This window comes from Felis catus, chromosome A2 (genome assembly GCF_018350175.1).
Source record: "Felis catus isolate Fca126 chromosome A2, F.catus_Fca126_mat1.0, whole genome shotgun sequence".
Lineage (NCBI taxonomy): Eukaryota > Metazoa > Chordata > Mammalia > Carnivora > Felidae > Felis > Felis catus.
Window position 1 is genome coordinate 79,397,918 of NC_058369.1, and position 21,289 is coordinate 79,419,206.

General features: G+C 40.2%; 1 protein-coding gene across 5 annotated transcripts in view; it reads left to right on the plus strand.

Annotated features, from left to right (window-relative positions):
• PUS7 (pseudouridine synthase 7) overlaps nucleotides 1–20,882 on the plus strand; it is a 57,613-nt gene extending 36,731 nt beyond the window's left edge. For 2 of the 5 annotated variants that reach the window (XM_023250270.2, XM_023250271.2), the window contains 9 exons: nucleotides 425–553; nucleotides 1,444–1,569; nucleotides 10,340–10,401; nucleotides 11,499–11,659; nucleotides 12,700–12,826; nucleotides 14,080–14,181; nucleotides 16,675–16,804; nucleotides 18,093–18,184; nucleotides 18,729–19,832. In XM_023250270.2, coding sequence (XP_023106038.2) covers nucleotides 425–553; nucleotides 1,444–1,569; nucleotides 10,340–10,401; nucleotides 11,499–11,659; nucleotides 12,700–12,826; nucleotides 14,080–14,181; nucleotides 16,675–16,804; nucleotides 18,093–18,184; nucleotides 18,729–18,865 — 1,066 coding nt within the window. In that variant the 3' untranslated portion in view covers nucleotides 18,866–19,832. Of the gene's footprint in view, nucleotides 1–424; nucleotides 554–1,443; nucleotides 1,570–10,339; nucleotides 10,402–11,498; nucleotides 11,660–12,699; nucleotides 12,827–14,079; nucleotides 14,182–16,674; nucleotides 16,805–18,092; nucleotides 18,185–18,728; nucleotides 19,833–20,307 lie in introns of those variants that run through there. The other 3 variants (XM_045052279.1, XM_023250272.2, XM_023250273.2) reach the window with 3 other exon arrangements.
• Nucleotides 20,883–21,289: the final 407 nt, after the last annotated feature.

Consider the following 21,289-nt stretch of genomic DNA (forward strand, 5'->3'; position numbering starts at 1 on the left):
AATATTTTTCTGAAAATGGGACTGACTCTTTAAAATGTTTAATAACAATCTCTGCAGTTGTATGGGATTGCTCTCTGCTCTTATCCCCTTGGCGCACCCTTCCCCCGTCACAAAAAGTAGCAGATTGCGCCTACGTGATTGTCCCATTACTCATTATAAATAACTTGAGGCTTTATGAATATAAATATGGCCCAGGTTACATCTGTCCAATAAGAATGAACCAGTATCATTTTGCTGGAGGAACACTCCAGAGGAAAATGGAAAGTAACGCTCACCCTAGCTGCTGGGGTGCCTTTTTCACTCTTCATGGCGTGCTGCAGTCTGGTTTCAAGTAGGAACAAGTAACAAGCGTCCTGGACTATTTTTCAGTGAGGCAGTATTTCATGATCTCTTTGTGCTCCTTTTTTTATTTTATATTTTTTAGAATAACTGCTCAAAGACTTGCCCACTTGAACAAGTGCTTGATGAACTTTAAGCTAGGGAATTTCAGCTATCAGAAAAACCCTCTGAAATTGGGAGAGCTTCAAGGGAACCACTTCACTGTTGTCCTCAGGTAAAGAACTGCAGGTAGGAATGCAGACTAGAGGGTCTTGCTGGGGCACCTCACGTCTGTTTGCACCAGTGATCAACCCAGGTGAGCTGGCACTAACAGGTGTGGCAGGAAAGGAAGGCAGAGCAGAGCCCCATAGGGCCGGGAGAGCAAGTACTGCTGGAGTATTTGTGCCAACGCCCCCTCACCTCTCAAAACTCACCCCTTCCTTCGGAGAGAAGCTGTCTGCTTCCAACACAGGGTTTAAAGATCAAGAGGCTGTGCTTCCGCCTACATGCAGTACCTGGATGGGCGCACTCACAGACACAAGAAATAGAGTAGAGGTTACCTGGGGCCTGGCGTAGGAGGGGGAAAGGAGAGCTATTGTTTAGTGGGTGCAGAGCTTCCATTTACAATTTAAAAAAAAGAAAAGAGAAAAAGAAAAGAGTCCTCAGGAGGTAGAGAGAAGGCTACCAGGGATAAGGGAAAGGCAGGGAGGAGCACCTGGCTGGCTCAGTAGAAAGAGCATGTGACTCTTGATATCAGAGTCATGAGTTCGAGCTCCACGTGGGGTGTAGAGATTACTTAAATAAAACTTAAAAAAATTTTTTTAATGTTTATTTTTGAGTGACAGAGAGTTTGAATGGGGGAGGGGCAGAGAGAGAGAGGGACATAAAATCTGAAGCAGGCTCTAGGCTCTGTCAGCATAGAGCCTGATGCCAGGCTTGAACCTGTGAACCGGGAGATCATGACCTGAGCTGAAGTCAGACGCTTAACCGACTGAGCCACCCAGGGCAGCCCTAAAACCTTTTTTTAAAAAAGGGGAAAGGCATGGAAGCTAAGCCATATCATTTATATGTATCCATGAATATGTTTGACTAAATTTTTTTCTGGGAAATTTGGGCCCTTAACAGAAATATAACAGGAACTGATGAACAAGTTCAGCAAGCCATGAACTCTCTCAAGGAGATTGGATTTATTAACTACTATGGAATGCAAAGATTTGGAACTACTGCTGTCCCCACATATCAAGTTGGAAGGTTTGTATTTCATTCCTTAACTTTTGTCTGAAAGAGCTCTCATAAAAAAAGAAGAAAGATTTTTTGTTGCTGTGATTTTTAAATTTTTTTTAATGTTTATTTATTTTTGAGAGAGAGACCGTGAGTAGGGTAGGGGCAGAGAGAGAGGGAAACACAGGATCCGAAGCAGGCTCCAGGCTCTGAACTGTCAGCACAGAGCCCGACACAGGACTCAAACTTACAAACCATGAGATGATGACCTGAGCTGAAGTCACACTTAACCAACTGAGCCACCCAGGTGCCCTGTTGCTGTCATTTATAACTATTCATGTCTGGGCCAAATGAGCCAGTGTATCTCATCAACTGATCCATAATATCCTTCTGATTTTTTTGTGTTTTAAGATAATACATGTACATGGAAAAAATAAAAATACATCAGTGTTCAGAAGGGTATAACCCAAAAAGTAAGTTTTTCTCCCATCGGGGATTCTGTTTTTAGTTTCTTTTTTTATAGGTAAATCTTGGCTCAGTACAATAAGCAGTTGGGTGACTCCGACCCAGAGTAGCCTGACAGAGATGGTGTAGTTTGTGATCTCTGTTAACAAGCAGTTCCCAGTTTATTAAACCTACACCTCCACTCTCCCACCTTTAAAGACAGTGGCATAGGATATAAATTGCGTGGTAAAATTTATTTTAAGAAATCTGATTCTCTTGGGGCGCCTGGGTGGCTCAGTCATTTGAGCATAGGTCATGATCTCACTGTTCATGAGGTCGAGCCCACATCAGGCTCACTGCTGTCAGCGCAGAGCCCGCTCCAGATCCGTTGTCCCCTTCTCTCTCTGCCCCTCCCCTGGTTATACTCCTTATCTCAAAAATAAATATTTAAAAATTAAAAAGAAATCTGATTCTCTTTTAGGCAGTAAATAGGGAATCCCTCTAGGGTAAGGTAGGGTGGGGATCCCATCAATGAACACTTAGACTCTCGGCGTTATTCGAGCCCCATGTTGGGTGTAGAGGTTACTTAATGAGTAAGTAAATTAACTTGAAAAATAACTAAATACTTGGTTTCATAAACCTAAACCTGTATATGCTGCCCTGCTGTCCTGTAGACTGTGTTACATAAAGTAATCATTCTCATGGGAGTTAGGATTGTAGAGGTTATGAGTTGGTGGTAATCTGAGAGCTTACATAGTTTGCATTCTTCCTTGGGTTTCAAACCCCTGTTGTAGCAAAGGTGAAATTTAGGCTTGGGGTTTGCTGGAGCTCACCAGTTTTCCTCCATAGTCCTAGGAACAGAGGACTTTTCTGGACTTCCAGTGCATGGTTGCAGCAGCCGACTACACGAAGTTGCATCTGTTCATGTGTTTTTAAAAACACAACATGATAAAAATCTGTGATGTAGTATTCCTCTACCTCTTTAGGCAGTGTTGTAAAAGTTAAAAGCTCAGGCAGTAAAGTCAGACTTGGGTTTTGAGCCTCAGACTACTCATCTGTAAAATGGAGATCATAATACTAACCCCACAGGGTGGTGAAATGGAAGTGACATGGTGTCTATGCAGCCTCTATTTCTATGCCTTAAATACAGTAAGTGCTCAATAAGCAGAAATAATATTTTATTTGAGAGAGAGAGAGAGAGGGAGGGAAAGAGAATCTTGAGCAGGCTCCATGCTTACCGTGGAGTCTGATGCAGGGCTCCATCCCATGACCCTGGGATCATGACCTGAGTCAAAATCAGAAGTCGAAAGCTCAAACAACTGAGCCATCCAAGCGTCCCCAGAAAGTAATATATTTTTTTTAATGTTTATTTATTTTTGAGACAGAGAGAGACAGAGTGCAAGTGGGGGAGGGGCAGAGAGAAAGGGAGACACAAAATCTGAAACAGGCTCCAGGCTCTGAGCGGTCAGCACAGAGCCCGACGCAGGGCTCAAACCCACGGACTGTGAGATCGTGACCTGAGCCGAAGTCGGACGCTCAACCGACTGAGCCACCCAGGCACCCCCAGAAAGTAATATTTTAAAACTAAAGCATCCTAAGCACAGAAAGAATTTTTGCCAAGAAGAAAACTAAAGTAACTGGTAATCATTATTATTAGATAATAAATGATGATGTTTTCAATCTTGCTAAATGGCCAAAGGACATTGATAAAGATAGTGAAGATGTTAATTGTATTATGGGACAGAATATTTAAGGGAAAACTATCAACTTTTGAATTTGTAATGAATTTGGCAGAAGAACAGCGGTGGGACCCTGCAAATTTTGTACTCCAAAGATAGTGTAAAATGATTAATGAAAATGAGATCAGATTTATCAAAAATATAAAGGAACAAAAATTGCATTGCATGCCTTAAGTATACAGTATGAGTATACAGTGCATTTAGAATCCCAAATCAACAGTTTCCACAACATAAGAATATTTCCTAGCTTCAAAGAAGCCCACTGTTACCATCATAGGAAAACAAAAACAAAAAACAAAACCCTTAGTTTCGAGTTTTGGAAGGGTGACTTACATCCAGGATTTTTAAAGAACTCTTACAAAGCAAAGACACAAGGACAAATGATAGTCTAAAAACGGGCAAGTGAGAGGCACCTGGGTGGCTCAGTCTTTTGAGTGTCTGACTCTTGATTTTGGCTCAGGTCATGACCCCAGGGTCTGTGACAAGCCCACGTGGAGCCTGCTTAAGATATTCTCTCTCTCTCTCTCTCTCTCTCTCTCTCCCTCTCTCTCTCTCTCTCTCTGCTTTTGCCCCTCCCCCACTCACATACACGTGCACACTCTGTCTCCAAAAAAAATAACTAAAATAAAAACAGGTGATCTGAGTAGACATTTCTCCAAAGAACATAGATTAATGGCCATAAAGCACATGGAAAGATGTTCAACATCATTAGGGAATCACTAATCATTAGGGAAAAGCAATTTAAAACCCCAATGAGCTATCACTTCACACCCACTATGATGGCTAAAGTCAAAAAGGCTTATAATAAAAAGTCTTGGTGAGGATGTGAAGAAATTGGAACCTGCATGCCCTGCTGGTAAAAATGTAAAATAGTATACCTATTTTGGATAACAGCCTGGCTAGTCCTCTACACCAAATACCATATGACTCAGCTGTTGCGCTCCTAGGTATATACTCAAGAATTTGAAAACGTGCGTCATACAAAAGTTTACACCAATGTTTATAGCAGGCAAAAAAAGGGAAACGACCCAGATGTCCATCAACTGATAAATGGATAAACAAAATGTGATGTATCCACACAATGGAATATTATTCAACAATAAAAATAAACAATGAGCACCTGGGTGGCTCAGTTGGTTAACCCTCCAGCTCTTTTTTTTTTTTTTTTAAGTTTTATTTATTTGCAAAGGGAGAGAGAATCCCAAGCAGGCTCCATACTGTGACCACCATGTGGGACTTAAATCCACCAACTGTGAGACTATGACCTGAGCCAAAACCAAGAGTCAGAAGTTCAGCTGACTGAGCCACCCAGGTGCCCCAAGCCTCTGACTCTTGATTTTGGCTCAGGTCATGATCTCATGTTTCGTGAGATCAAGCCCTGAGCTGGGCTCCAGGCTGGCTATGGAGCCTGCTTAAGATTCCCTCTCTCCTCCTCTATCCCTCCCCTACCCCCCCTTAAAACAAAGGGACAATAAAAGAGAATGGAGTACTGATACTTGCTACAACATGGATAAACCTTGAAAACATGCTAAGTGAAAGAAGCTAGTCACAAAAGGCAAAATACTGTAGGATGCATTTATATGAGTTATCCAGATTACACAAATCCATAGAGAAAGGAAGTTGATTAGTGGTGCCTAGGTCTGGGGGAGGAGTAATAGATAGTGACTGCTCATGGGTGCAGGATTTCTTTTTGGGTGATAAAAATGTTCCAGAATTGATTGTGTGATGTTGCACAATTCTGTGAGTATACCATAAGCCATTATATTGTGTACTTAAATGGATGAATTATATGGATACATGAATTACACCTAAGTAAAACATTTTTCTTTAAAGGTGTAATAGATCTTTGCATATATGGTCAAATAACAAGGATGACAAGACCATTCAATGGTAAAGGACTGTCTTTTCAGTAAGTTGTGTTGGGGAAATTGGGTATAAACATTAAAAAATGAAGTTGGACCCTTATCATACACCATTTACCAGAATTAATATAGATCAAAGACCTAAACATAAGAGCTACAACTATAAAATTAGAAGAAAACGGGAAAACCTCATGACATTTGGTGCCAATTTCTTGGTTATAACACCAAAAGAAAAAAATAGGTTGGACTCCATAAAATTTAAGATATTTGTGTACAATATCCAGATGGCTAACAGACATGAAAAGATGCTCAACATCACTCATCATCAAAATACAAATCAAAATACAGATAGAAATACAAATCAAAAACATGATGGGATACCACCTCACACCTACCAGAATGGCTAGAATTACACAAGAAGCAACAGATATTGGCAAGGGTGTGAAGAAGCAGGAACCCTCTTGCATTGTTGGTGGGAATGAAAACTGGTGCAGCCACTCTGGAGAACAGTATGGAGGTTCCTCAAAACTAAAACTAGAACTACCCTATGATCCAGCAATTGCACTATTAGGTATTTCCCCAAGGAATACAAAAATAAAATTCAAAGGGGTACCTGCACCCCAGTGTTCATAGCAGCATTATCAACAATAGCCAAACTATGGAGAGAGCCCAAATGTCCATTGACTGATGAATGGATAAAGAAGATGTGGGGGCACCTGGGTGGCGCAGTCGGCTAAGCGTCTGACTTCAGCCAGGTCACGATCTCGCGGTCCGTGAGTTCGAGCCCTGCGTCGGGCTCTGGGCTGATGGCTCAGAGCCTGGAGCCTGTTTCCTATTCTGTGTCTCCCTCCCTCTCTCTCTCTGCCCCTCCCCCGTTCATGCTCTGTCTCTCTCTGTCCCAAAAATAAATAAACGTCGAAAAAAAAAAAAGATGTGTATATATATGTACAATGGAATATTATTCAGCCTTCACAAAGAATGAAATCTCGCCATTTGCAATGATGTGGATGAAGCTAGCACATATCATGCTAAGCAAAATAAGTCAGAGAAAGACAAATACTATATGATTTCACACATATGTGAAATTTAAGAAACAAAATAGATGAATGTATGGAAGGGGTGGGAGGAAAGGAAGAGAGGCAAATAAACCACAAGAAACTCTTAATGATAGAGAACAAACAGGGTTGATTGAGGGAGCTCGGTGGGAGATGAGATAGATGGGTGATGGGTTCTAAGGAGAGCACTTGTGATGAGCACTGGGTGTTGTATGGAAGTGATGAATCACTGAATTCTCCTGAAACCAGTATTTCACAGTATGTTAACTAAAACTTAAATAAAATTTAAATTTAAGAAAATAAAAAGTTTTTGTGTCCAAAGGACACTATCAACAGTGAAAAAGCAACCCACAGAAGGGGAGAAAATGTTTGCAAATTATATATCTGATGAGGGGTTAATATCCAAAATATATAGAGTTCCTACAACACAACAACAAAATAACCTGATTTAAAATGGGCAAAGAACTTGAACTTTCTTCCAAGAAGATACATTTTTTTAAATATTTGTAATGTTTATTTTTGAGAGAGAGAGACAATGTGAGCAGGGGAGAGGCAGATAGGGAGACAGAAAATCCGAAGCAGGCTCCAGACTGAACTGTCAGCAGAGAGACTGACGGGGGACTTGAACTCACAGACCATGAGATCATGACCTGAGCTGAAGTGAGACAACCAACTGAGCCACCCAGGCGCCCCTCTTCCAAGAAGATACATTAATGACTAATAAGCTAATAATGAAAAGATGCTCAGTATTACCAATCATTAAGGAAATGCAAATCAAAATCACAATGAGATACTATATACCCATTAGAAATGCCATTAGTTAAAAAAAAAAGACAATAAAACAAGTGCTGAACATGTGGAGAAATGGGAACCCTTGTGCGCTGCTGGTAGGAATATAAGTGGTACAGTCTCTATGGAAAATGATACGGTGTCTCTTCAAAAAATTAAATGTAGAATTAGCGTATGGTCCATAAATTCCATTTATGAGTATATATCCAAAAGAAGTGAAAGCAAACACTCAGCAGATATTTATATGCCTATGTTTTTGAGCACTGTTCACAATAGCCAGAAGAAGGAAGCAACCAACTTTCCATTAACAAGTGAATGCATAAACAAAACATGGTACATAGATTCAATGGAATATCATTCAGCCTTGACAGGAAGGAATTTGTGACACATGCTACAAGATTATAAACCTTGAAGACCTTTATGCTAAATTAGCCAGTCACAAAAGGACAAATAACTAATTCCTCTTACGTGAGGACCTAGAATGGTTAGACGCATACGCGAGGTGGAGTGCTGGTTGCCAGGAGCTGGGAGGAGGAAGAGATGGGAATTAATGTTTAATGTGTGCAGAGTTTCAGTTGAGGAAGATGTAAAAGTTCTGGAGGCAGGTAGTACTGTTCACGGCAATATGAACGTACTTAGTGCCATAGAACTGTACACTTCAAAGTAGCTAAAATGATGAGTTCAATGTTATATGTATTTTATACAATTTTTTTAAAAAGGAAGGTAAATAATAGGGTGCCTGGGTAGCTCAGTCGGTTAAGTGTCCAGCTTCGGCTCAGGTCATGATCTCACAGTTCATAGGTTTGAGCCCCTGGAGCTTGCTTCGGATTCTGTGTTTCCCTCTCTCTCCGTTCTTCCCCTGCTCATGCTGTTTCTCTCTCTCAAAAATAATAAAGATTTAAAAATTTAAAAAAGGAAGGTAAAGAGAACATAGAGAAAGTAGAAAACATCTTAATGTGTAGTGGGCCAGATAGAATGGCCTATTGTAACCACATCTGCGAATATTTAATATGGCAGTGTATATGGAACTTGCATGTATATGGTAGCATCTTAAACTTTGCAATATTTTGTACCACTTGTTGGCAGACTTGTTCTGCCAAGGGCCACATAGTAAATGTTTTAGGCTTTGTGGGCCGTGGAGTGTTCATAGAACGACTCACCTCCACTGTTAAAACAGTGTGAACCAGTCATACACAGTGTGTAAATGGCTGAGCGCAGCTGTTTTACAATAAAAGTATTTACAAAATCAAGTGGCCAGCCAGATAACAAAGGTTTTGAATAAAGACAGCGCCTTCTATGATACCTGGCAGACCAATGCCTAGTCCTGAGTTAGAACTCTCTTCTCTTGGGAGGTGTTGCAGATAGCCTAGCCAGCTATATAATGTGTCACCCAGGAGAATATTTAAAGACTGATAGAGCATGGCTTGTTCCAGGAACGCAAGGATGGCCAGTAGTAGAAAATCTGTTATGTAATTAATCACATTAGTGGATAAATAATCCATATGAGCACATCATCGGATACCAAACAGCATTTTATACACTTTAATATACAAAAGTATCCCATATGGGTTAACTTAAATATGAAAAATTAAAACCCTAGTTAACTAAAACTAAAATTAATAGGTATTTCTATATTCTTATGGTCAGGAAGGCCTCTCTAAGCATAACCCCCAAGACCAAATATCTTAACAGAAAAAAATTGCAGATATGATAGGCAAAATAGAATTTTTGCAAGGCAAAACATAGTACAATAAAAGTTAAAGAAAAAATTGTGTACACTTACAGATGTATCAAGAAAAGTCATGGGGGTGTCTGTCTGGCTCAGTCGGTGTAGCACATGACTCTTAAATTTCAGGGTTGTGAGTTCAGTCCTCATGTTGGATATAGAGATTACTTAAAAATCTTTTTTAAAAAGTCATGAAAAATACACTCTAAAGTGTTAATTTAGGGGCACCTGAGTGGCTCAGTCAGTTAAGTGTCCGACTTCGGCTCAGATCATGATCTCACGGTCTGTGAGTTCAAGCCCCGCATCAGGCTCTGTGCTGACAGATAGGAGCCTGGAGCCTGCTTCTGATCTGTATCTCCCTCTCTCTCTTCCCCTCCCGCACTCACACTCTATCTCTAAAAATAAATGAACATTAAAAAATAATAAAGTGTTAAATTAGATTACAGGTAACCTTTCTTATGTACTGTTTAATTTTTAAGAAGCATGTATAACTTATAACCAACAAAAGTAAAGATGTTTCCATTTGGGCCAGTATAATAGGGAAGGATAAAGTGTTACTCTTTGTCTAGGCAGGAAGGTATTTAACACAGGGGAGAAATTTCTTGAGAGGTTTCAAATAAGTTTTAGTACAGATTTGTACAGATACCATGTTTAACAGCGTAATGACTTGGTAGTATTTACTATTATAGCTTTTAAAACCTGTGACATAAGGGGCATCTGGGTGGCTCAGCTGGTTAAGCGACCAACTCTTGGTTTTGTCTCAAATCATGATCTTATGGTTCGTGGGATTGAGCCCCGCATCAGGCTGTGTGATGACAGTGTGGAGACTGCTTGGGATTCTCTCCCCACCCTCTCTCTGCACCCATCCTCCCTCTCTCTCTCTCCCTCAAAATAAATAAACATTTAAATAAATAAATAAAAATAGAAGTTGATGTGATGTTAAACGTTAATAAGTAAACATTCTTAATTTTCGTCTCTCTTTTGAGTTCTTTTCTCATTTACATTTGAAACCTATATCATTAGTTTTTCAGCTTATTTTTAAGTTTAATAAAATATATAGAATTTTAACACAATTTTTTACTCCATAAATTTCAGCATATAAAATTTATCTTAATGCAAAATTAAGTAAAATAATGTAAAATTAAGTAGAAAAATTAAAGTAAAATAAATGCTGTTTCATTTTAGAGCTATATTACAGAATTCCTGGACTGAAGTCATGGATTTAATATTGAAACCCCGTTCTGGAGGTAAGAATAAAATTCATGTTAATGAAAAAAAATAGAATATCTTGTTAGGTATTTGTGGAATTGCTTTGAATAAAAAATATCTGTGTATATTAGGTAGGTATTTCAGAAATTTTAAAAATTGTTTTTGGGGCTCCTGGGTGGCTCAGTCAGTTGGGCGTCCGACTTGAGCTCAGGTCATGATCTCCTGCTCTGTGAGTTCCAGCCCCGCGTCGGGCTCTGTGCTGACAGCTCAGAGCCTGGAGCCTGCTTCAGATTCTGTGTCTCCCTCTCTCTCTGTCCCTCCCCCATTCATGCTCTGTCTCTCTCTGTCTCAAAAATAAATAAATGTTAAAAAAATTTTTTTAAATTATTTTTATAGTAAAATTAAAAGGATAGTTTATTTTTTCACAAATTTTATGTATATATTTGAGATTTATAATTTGTATCCTGTGTTTAGCTCTTTAGTTCATCTAACATATTAATTCATAAACAAATATATTTCCTTTGCCCCATACACTACTAAATCCCTGAACGTGCAGGAATCCAAACACATCTCACTTGTGGTTAATTTGTTAAAGCATAGTGTAGTAGAAATTAAAAACTGGGCAAAAAGTGTTGAAGATTTTAGTTTGTTAGCTACTTTCCAGAAAGTACGTCTAAATTCATATCATCTAAAAAATGATTTAAATACTACTTTACAAATTATCAAAATATTTAGTCCCTTTGGGTAATTATTCATTTCCAAATTAAAGAGATAAAGTTGCCTACTTTTAAGGAGAGTTCCTATCAAATTTGCCAACACGGTAGAAAAAGAGAAAGGAGAAAAGGCTCCCTGGGTTTTGTCTTCTGTTAAATCAGCCGTGATAAGGGGACAGTAATGGACTTTCAATACTGGAGGTGGCGGGGGGGCTAATATCGACGAAGCTGTTTCATTCTGTACATTCTCCCCGTCCCACCTTCTCACCTCCTGACAGGTATTCTCAATGAGCAGAATCTGTTCAGAGTACCTGTGTTACAAAGAGCATTTTCTAAGTTTGTGTTCTCTAGGAAGCGCGTTAAAGTTCCGGAAATCCGTCCATTTCATAAATTGTTTTAACACAACTTTTTTTCCCCCCCAGCTGAAAAGGGCTACTTGGTTAAGTGCAGGGAAGAGTGGGCGAAGACCAAAGACCCAGCTGCTGCCCTCAGAAAACTACCTGTCAAAAGGTGTGTGGAAGGGCAGCTGCTGCGAGGACTTTCAAAATATGGAATGAAGAATATAGTCTCTGCATTTGGCATAGTGAGTGCTATTTGTGAAGTCAGGCAAATGACTTGAGGTGGCTTAATTCTTTTTAAATTTTACCTTTAAATATTTTACTAAATTTTAGAAGAGCGGAAGGTAAATAAGGATCTTTTGGTGATCTCGGAGACGTGTGTTACCTGAGTGATCCTTGTGTGTACCCTGAATGGTGACGAGGGAGGGTGGTGGGTGTGGGTGGCCTTGGCAACAGTTATTCACATGGAGGGCTGAGAAAAGCATGAAAGTGGTAAATACTGCCTACAAGGAAATTTCATTTAAATTTAATTAAATTTAACTTAAGGAATTTAATTTAAGGATATTTAACTTAAATTTAATTTTAAGTATCTTGCTACTTGAGAAATTCAGAATCCATCTTAGGGTGCACTTCTTGATCATTGTCCAGCATCAGGACTGTGACCCGCCTCAGTAAGAGGTTGCACGGGAAGCGCCCTAGTGATTACATTTTAGTTTGGTTTCTTCGTGGTTGTTCAGGAGTGGGTACCATCTTGGCAAGTGTGGCCTCTGCCAGTGTTCAGATAGCTGTGATCCCTCGTGGACTAAAGGTTAACTCTTAAACTTAATGTCTCATTTACTCTTCCCCTGGTAAACAAGAAAGAACTTTTACTGCATGAAGTCAGTTGTCAGTTCAGTCATTCAGATTTTCTCCCTCCACGGCCATTAGCAGGAAGGAAGCACTGTTTGCTGTGTAACTAACCAATGTGTGAATTTCTAGTTTGAGGGCCGTGTCTTTGGTTTAGGGTGTGAGCTCCACAGGACTTGCTTTATTTGCATGAACATGTGGGAGCTGCCGCCATGGAAGCTGACCATGAGCACCCCGTAGTCGGAGGAGTTCTGTCTCTAAAATTGGTTGCCGTGCATCAGTCGCTGTTGCTATAAGCCTTTAGAGAGATGAGATTTGAGCTACGAGCTTCTTGTTCTAGGGTCACCACTGAGCAAGTGGGAGGCCTGGGAAAGTACAGTACTTTTAATATTCAGAACATGTATTTTTTTCCTTGCCTGTTTTTTATCCTTCCCTCCAGATACCAAGAAATAATCGCTTAATGTATATTCATAGCTACCAAAGCTATGTGTGGAATAACATGGTAAGCAAGAGGATAGAGGAGTACGGACTGAGACCCGTCCCGGGGGACCTCGTTCTCAAAGGAGGTAAAAAGGCAGATATCCTCCTGACTCCACCAAACTAGGGTTCAGTCATTTGACACTAGTGCTTAAAATCCAGCCTGGCCACTGCTTGGGGAGGGTGGGGGGTGTCTAGTAAGGTTAAATGGAAAGGCATTGTAAGCTCAGACGGAACACTTTGCATCTGTATCTCTAATCAAAATATGCATATGATTTGAGTAAGCACCTGATTCTCTTCTGGGTCTCTGGGCCTCCATTTTCTTGGCTAGAAGAAGATTTGAATGGGATGTTGTCTTTAAGTCTTTTTCTAAACGTTAATCTGGGTCTAGCAAATACTCCTCTACACTTCTGGACTTGCCTTGGCACCTCAGCTGTTGTCCGCCAGTTTTAAAGAGTTTCTGTAAGTCAGCGTTCGACCAGAGCTCACTTCACACGCGGGCCGTGATGTAACAGACGCTTAGTGCGTACTCTGTGCCGGCAATGTTCATAAAACACACAGCTGATCCCCTCTGATGCTGAGCCCCCACCTTGTGTCAGGCCTTGTGTTAAGCCCTTTCCCTACCTCTTCTGGTTTAAAGCTCGCAGTATTCTGTGAAGTGTTCCCTGTGTTCTTCAGACAAGATTCACAAGATTCCACATCTGGTTAAAAAAAGAAAAGGCAGAGATTCAGAATCAAAGTCGGCCTGTTTCCAAAGTCCATGTTCTTCTGGCACACCCAGCCGCCCTTCTCCTTGTCTGAAGACGTAGCCTGTTCATCTACATGTATAGCCAGTAAATCCACTAAGGGTCCTGTTGAGAAATTTTGATTATCCTGGATTAATAGTTTTTAATCTCCTCCAATGTTGATTACATCCAGTGTGTTTTAATGTCCCATATGCCATCACATTTCATCCTCTAAACGCAGACTGATTTAAAATTATTCTTTTATCAAAATGCATCCAATGGCGATAGCTTTCCAGATAGTATTTTGTAGGGTTGTTTAAAAAGGGGAAAGCAGTTTGTTTTTTTAAAGCATTCTAAAAACATAAGGGTGCAGCTGAGAAATAAATGTTGTTTGTTTTTTGTTTTTTGTTTTTTTTTTTACTTTCCACTTGTTATGAATCCATGATTTTATTTCTTGGGTAGAGCAGAAAAGACAGAAAGGTACCTAACTTAATTTCCTTAAATTTTGTAGGCCACTCATCCTGTGTCAGCTTGCATATAATTTTTGAAGATCAAGCTCATGAAAATATCACCTATTTTCGTAGTTTTTCTTAATTTATCTGTGTGTCAATTTGCAGCTACAGCCACCTATGTTGATGAAGAAGATGTTAATAATTACTCCATCCATGATGTGGTAATGCCTTTGCCTGGTTTCGATGTTATCTACCCAAAGCATAAAAGTAAGTTCCCTGTCAGGGGAAAGTAGATAAAACAAAGCCTGACATATTTAAGCCACTTACCAGCCACCAAGAATAGAGAGAGGGGAAAAAATCAGTACTTTAAATATGATTTTAGAACTTTCATTTCTGTCAGACTTGAAAATGTTTAGATTTCAAACATTTATAAACTATGTTTACATATATAAAGTCTCCCTGAAAGGTATTCAAGTGGATAATTTTTTTTTAATTTTTTTTAATGTTTATTTTTGAGACAGAGGGAGACAGAGCATGAGTGAGGGAGGGGCAGAGACAGAGGGAGACACAGAATCCAAAACAGGCTCCAGGCTCTGAGCTGTCAGCACAAAGCCCGATGCGGGTCTCAAACCCACGAACCATGAGATCATGACCTGACCTGAAGTCGGACACTTAACCGACTGAGCCACCCAGGCGCCCCTCAAATGGATAATTTTTAAAAAATTTTTATTTTTAGGTAATCTCTACACCCAACATGGGGTTCGAACTTAAGTACCCCAAGTTCACGAGTTGTATGTTCCACTAAGTCAGTCAGGCGCCCCTGGGTAATTTAAATTAAGAAACAAAATGGTGGAGGGGCTCCTGGGTGGCTCCTTCAGCTAAGGGGCTGACTTCTGCTCAGGTTATTATCTTGAGGTTTTGGGAGTTAGAGCTCCGTGTCAGATTCTGTGTGCTGGCAGCACGCAGCCTGCTTGCGATTCTCTTTCCCTCCCTTTCCCCGCCCCCCCCCCCACCCGCCTCTCTCTCTCTCTCTCTCTCTCTCTCTCTCTCTCTGCCCCTCCCTACTCACACTGCCTTTGTCTCTTTCAAATGAGTAAAAACTTAAAAAAACAAAAAAAAGACATCTTTTCTCTCGAGGGGTCAGAATGATTATTTTGCTTATCAATGTTATGTTCCTTGTAACCATATAAGTTACAGAATGCTTAGGAATTAACACCCTTCTTTGATACTGCAAATACTGACAAAAGTTAGTCATCTGCCACTTACATATTAATCAGATTGCTGCGCTTCTAATTCTTATGTGAGGTTGACTTCACTGAGAGAAAGCAGAGAAAAGGAGGAGGGAATGAATAGGAGGGGGAGGGGGAGGGGAACAGTCTGCCTACCCTATGGCACAGGGTAATGCCATTTAAGCCATAAATTCAATACAGCTTTTGACAAAGTCTGTTCATGGAATCCTTGTGGCGAAGACAGGGGCTCGTAGACTGGATGGGCATGTGGATCGGTTACATATGCGCGCTTGGCATCCAGCAGTGCTCAATTTAGGGATCCCTGTTGTCTTAGAGATACGTTGTGAGGGAGTCTTTCCTTGACCCTGGTCTACCCAATATTTTTTATGAATAACTTGAATAAGAAATCTGCAGGGTGCCTGGGTGGCTCGGTAGGTTAAGTGTCCAACTTCAACTCAGATCATGATCTCACAGTTCATGGGTTCGAGCCCCGCGTCGGGCTCTGTGCTGACAGCTCAGAGCCTATAGGCTGCTTCAGGTTCTGTGTCTCCCTCTCTCTCTGCCCCTTCCCTGCTCGTGCACTCTCTCTCTCTCTGTCTCAAATATAAATAAACATTTTTTAAAAATCTGCTTATCATGTTTGCAAGTTATGTTACCCAAAACTGTTAATACTAATTGTATAAAAAGTAAATTTTTTAAAAGAATTACAGAAGGCATTTAATAGAGTTAAATATAAATTCTTACTTCTGTAAAGGTGCGGCTTGATAGTAGTCTATATAAAAAGTATCTGGAGTTCTTATTGAACATCATTCTGCTACCCTGAGGCAGATGAAGGGTTTTGTGGAGAATACAGCAATGTCAGAAGAGGGACAGTTGAAAGAACGTGTGTGTGGCCTAAAGAACATACGGCTTAAAGGTCCAGCACTTGTGTGAACATGTGAAAAAGGGCAGTTAACCTGCTGTGTTGCAAAGCAGTGAACAGAAGTTATAAAAAGACAGATTTCAGCTTGGAATAAGGAACTTTCTAACAATTGGTGAGCCTCACAAAGATGTTACCGTAAATGGCAACCTGCAAGCAAAGGCCGGGTGACTGTCTCTCTCAGGTGTTATAAAAAAGATTCCACATCGGGGGCGAGGGTGAGCCAGATTGTTTTCCCAGGTCTCTTATTTTTATACATTTATTTATAACTGCCTTCTTCAGGAAGAGGCCTCTGTACATGCTCTCTTCCAACTCTGAGCATGTATAAATTATAGGTTAATAACTTCTCTTGAAATGGCCTTTTATAGTTAGCTTGAGAACCTTACACCCCAGATACTGTGGCTGCTTATGAGAGATAACTTACAAGTTGCTCAAATCTAAGCTGGAGACATCTAGTCCTAGTAGTTAATCCCTAAATTTTGATTCTAGAGAACAGGCTGGATTATAAATGAGAGGGACTAATTTTGTTAGGATGCTATGAATTTATTTGTGGTCTGGCAGAAGGTGGCTTGCTCACATGCTGCATTCCAGCTAACTCTTTGTATCTTACAGTTAGTGAAGCCTACAGGGAAATGCTCACAGCAGACAATCTGGATATTGACAACATGAGACACAAAATTCGAGATTATTCCTTATCAGGAGCCTACCGAAAGATCATTATTCGTCCTCAGAATGTCAGTTGGTGAGTGATAGTCTGGAAGGAAGTAGAACTGAATTACAATGTGAGATTTAAAGCTTTTGCATCACATGTTTATTGTCCAGTGTTGACAACCTGGCATAGAAGCATTACTTGTTGTTACTATTATCATTATTACTTCTACTTGCATTTTTCGATCATCAGGAAACAAACGAGTGTAAGTGGTTAAGTTTACATTTTATAGACCTTGCTAAATTATTGAAGATCTATGCAGAGTGGGGCGCCTGGGTGGCTCAGTGGGTTAAGTGTTTGACCTTGGCTCAGGTCATGATCACGCATTCCATGGGTTTAAACCCAGCGTCAGGCTCAGAGCCTAGAGCCTGCTTCGGATTCTATGTCTCCCTCTCTCTCTGCCCCTCCCCTGCTTGCACACATGCACGCGCTTGTGAGATATCTCTCTCTCTCTCTCTCTCTCTCTCTCTCAAAAATAAAAATAAACGTTAATAAAAAGGAAGAAGGGGCACCTGGGTGGCTCAGTCAATTAAGTGTCTGACTTCAGCTCAGGTCATGATCTCATAGTTCGTGAGTTTGAGCCCACGTCAGGCTTTAAAAAAAAAAAAAAAGGAAGAAACATTTAAACTTTTTCCCTACTTTGAAAAAACTAAGATTTGCTTATAAAGCTATCCCTGAGCAAGCTACCTTTATTCCGAATTAGCTATGAGTTTCAAACACTGATCTGTTTGTTTTAATATGTTCTGAAGAAAAAAACATACATGTATTAACTCATTTAAAATATTTCAGTATATTTATTTGATAATTTTATAAAACTCAATTCTGTTTGATAATTTTAAAAACTAAATCCTGAATTAGTTGTCCATTGCCAGGAGATTCTCTCTCTTCCCTGTCTCCATCTCTGGGTTGTGGGATGAGGTTGGCCAGGTTGGATTTGGTCTTCCCCACCCCAGAGAGCTGTTTCTGGTGAGTAACACGGTGCTGTTAGAAGTGATGACCACCGTGGAGAAGATACAAATGCCATTACTAATTCACATCTTCACCAAGTGAAGTTTCCACCTACATAGAAAAAGAATTTCCATCCTAAGGAAGCATTTTATATTTTTTTTAACGTAGTCTGGCATCATTTGTCATCTTGTTGTATATCATACAAAAGCAATACTTACATGTAAAATCTGGCCCTGTTCTGTTATTGAACAACTTCCCCTTAGAATTCCTTACACAGGCCTGTGTGTTTTTTCCTTTCTAAGAAAATGGTGATGAGCAGTTTTAGTTCCTTTCATAGAAGTTTGCATTCACACTTTATTTGTGTGTTTTGAAGGGAAGTCGTTGCGTATGATGATCCCAAAATTCCACTCTTCAACACAGATGTGGACAACCTAGAAGGGAAACCACCACCGGTGTTTGCTTCTGGTAAGTTTACTCAGCCATCAGCCCTGTGTCAACTTTGAAACATTTTCTCAGACGAAAACATAAATTAAACTGCCACCTTCCACCTGCCCAGTGATTGCTATTTTGTGTTTTGTCATCTTGGTTTCGTGGTTATAGCTTGATGTCAGGTGATTAGAACAATAGATTTCACTGAAAATAAATGAACATTATGGTATTAGGTGGTTGAATATTTCCTCCCCCACTGAATGAACAAAGGTGAGGGAATATCCAGGAACAGAGTCTAAAACATGAAATCTGCATTGTCATTGTCAACTTCTGGCTGCCATTCCCTCGTCTGTTTCCACCCTGTGCCCTTCTTGAAGGTTCCAAGTAGAATTACTGTCGGGATTCAGCTGGATCATATACTTCTGATCTCACTTCTACATTTTATTCTCTGAGGCCCCACGGGAGGTGGTGCCTGCAGAAGAGCCCAGTTCTTTCCTCTCTGTAGCGATTATATGACTCGCCCCAGTCTCTCTGCAGCTGCCTTCCTTTTCTGACCGTTCTCTTCTTTCTTGCCTGGCAGAAGGCAAATACAGAGCTCTGAAGATGGATTTTTCTCTTCCTCCTTCTACCTACGCTACCATGGCCATTCGCGAAGTGCTAAAAATGGATACCAGCATCAAGAACCAGACCCAGCTGAACACCACCTGGCTCCGCTGAGTCCTTTTTCCCCAGACGAGAACATGCAGACTGGTGTTTGCTGGCTTCTTGTTCATTTTTGTCTTAGTACAGACCATAGGTGTATTTTAGATCTTTGTAGCTAAAGATTATTTGTATTTTTTCAAGTTTTTATTAGCTTAATTTGCAATATTTGTACACATAATACAAATCCTGAGGATCCTAATTCTAGCTCAGAGAATATAAATTGATCAGAATATATTTCAGGTGCTTAAATCATAGTAAAACATCAGCTTTATTTGGCTTTATGATAATTTAAAAGGACTTTCGGTTTAAACTTGCAATTTTAAGTTTCGCTTCATTCTTAAAGGACGACATGAATTTTTCATGTAGCCATGAATGGAGTGTGCAGCAATGCATTTTAAGAGAAAATGCAGCAAAGCAAATTTTGACTATGGATAAATAGACTGCCCCCACCCCGCCTATAAGTACAGTACTCATGCTTATTTAAATGATGATAAAACATGTCCAGGTTATAGATGCAAAAGTGGCTGTCATCATCTAACTCCCATGCCAGGTTTAGGTAAGTGTGGATAGATCTTTTAGTTGCAGTAGCTTTTGCATTGATATTATCGTTGCCTTGTAGGACAGTTGCGTGATAGGACCTTTTTTCTCAGTGTAAACATGTGTCGCTATTTTTATTAGTCAAGGTGTGATTTTTACTCTAGGTGCCTTTTATGTTCAGAATGCTTTCCACTGGACTGGTATTTGTCCACAAGTAAATGACAGCAGAGAAGAAAACTTTAAACCTTTACAAAAGGGCTCCTCCGATCAGCAGCCTCACCCTTTGTCACCTTCGGCTTGGGTATTTCCGTTTCTGGCATTGTGTAAAACTTTTCTCTGGTGTGAAAGGCTGACTATGCCTTGCCAAGGATGTGTGACATAATTGCACCAGTTTTTATTTTCTACCATTTCTAGAACAAAATATAATAAATATTTTTTAAAACTCCTTTCTAGTTATGGGTGGTTTTTTTTTTTAAGTTTATTTATTTATTTTGAGAGAGAGAAAGCACGAGCAGGTGAGGGGCAGAGAGAGAGAAAGAGAGAATTCCGAGCAGGCTCCACACTGTCAGCACAGAGCCCAACGCAGGGCTCAAACTCATGAACTGTGAGATCATGACCTGAGCCAAAGTCGGATGCTTAACCAACTGAGCCACCGAGGCGCTCCCTGTATCAGTTATGTTAATAAGTTAAATAAGTTATCTAAAACTGAGTGCAGATGAGAACCTTGGCCCAGACTGAGGGCAAGGCAATAAGTGATTGAGGGATCCTCAGAGATGGTGTCGACACAAAGGTGGGTGTCATGATCAGGTGTGAGATGTCATGAAAATCATACAGTTGAGTGTCCGACTGTACGACTCTTGGACAATGATGGACTGGATTCAAGGTTATTCTTACAATAACACCCCTCACTTGCTTTCCAGTGTGCTTTCTGGAGAGAAGAATGGAGAAGACCTTCTGTACCAGGAGCATCACGCCATAGCAGGGTGGGTGACATTTGTCCCGTATCTGGTACTGGACAGTTCAGGACTGTTTTTCAGCCCTTGTGTTTTAATGGCATCCATCACACTACAGAGGTGGAAAAATATTAGAAATGTCATGGTAAATAGCCCTTTTAGCTGGCTGGTTTCTAAAGAATCTCTTACCTACAAAAGTCAAATATATTAAATGTGTATTGGACTGTTTGTAGTTTCCAGTGCTCCCGAGTTACTTTCCTTCATCAGACTGATTAGTGAACATGCTTATTAAGGGGACCTGACTCTGCCTAATGCAAGTACAATCAGTAGTTCTGCATTTATAAATTTACATTACCAGAAAAAAAAAAAGTCCAAACTCAGAAATGTTCTCTTCATCTGAGAATACTTCGAGCCATATAGGTTGAGTTCATTTTCCCCTGGCATTAGCCAACTAACAGTTTGTGCATGTTTCCTCTTAAATACCAGCTGGAAGATAGTGAATCAGGCAGAATCTTAGAGCCATTTTTTTTTTTTTAATGTTTTAGTTTTGGGAGCATGCAAGCAGGGAGGAAGGTACAGAGGATCTGAAGTGGGCTCTGTGCTGACAGCAGCGAGCCTGATGTGGGGCTCGAACTCACAAACTGTGAGAACATGACCTGAGCCAGTCAGACACTCAACCAACTGAGCCACCCAGGTGCCCCTCTTAGAGCTGTTTTGAGACTCTAGGACACTATCTAACTCCAGGAATCAATCATTGCCTTAGCAGAGATGTCAGGACATTTTATTGTTAACAAAGGGGGGGATATTTCTCTGAGGCAAGTTTACAAGCCTGAAAACAGCCTCATCCCTAACTACACCTTCGTTTGTAAGTTTTTGGCTAAAAGAAATAACAAAAGACCATTATTTTTTTTATTATGATATAAACTCAGCACTATTTACTAATGGAAAT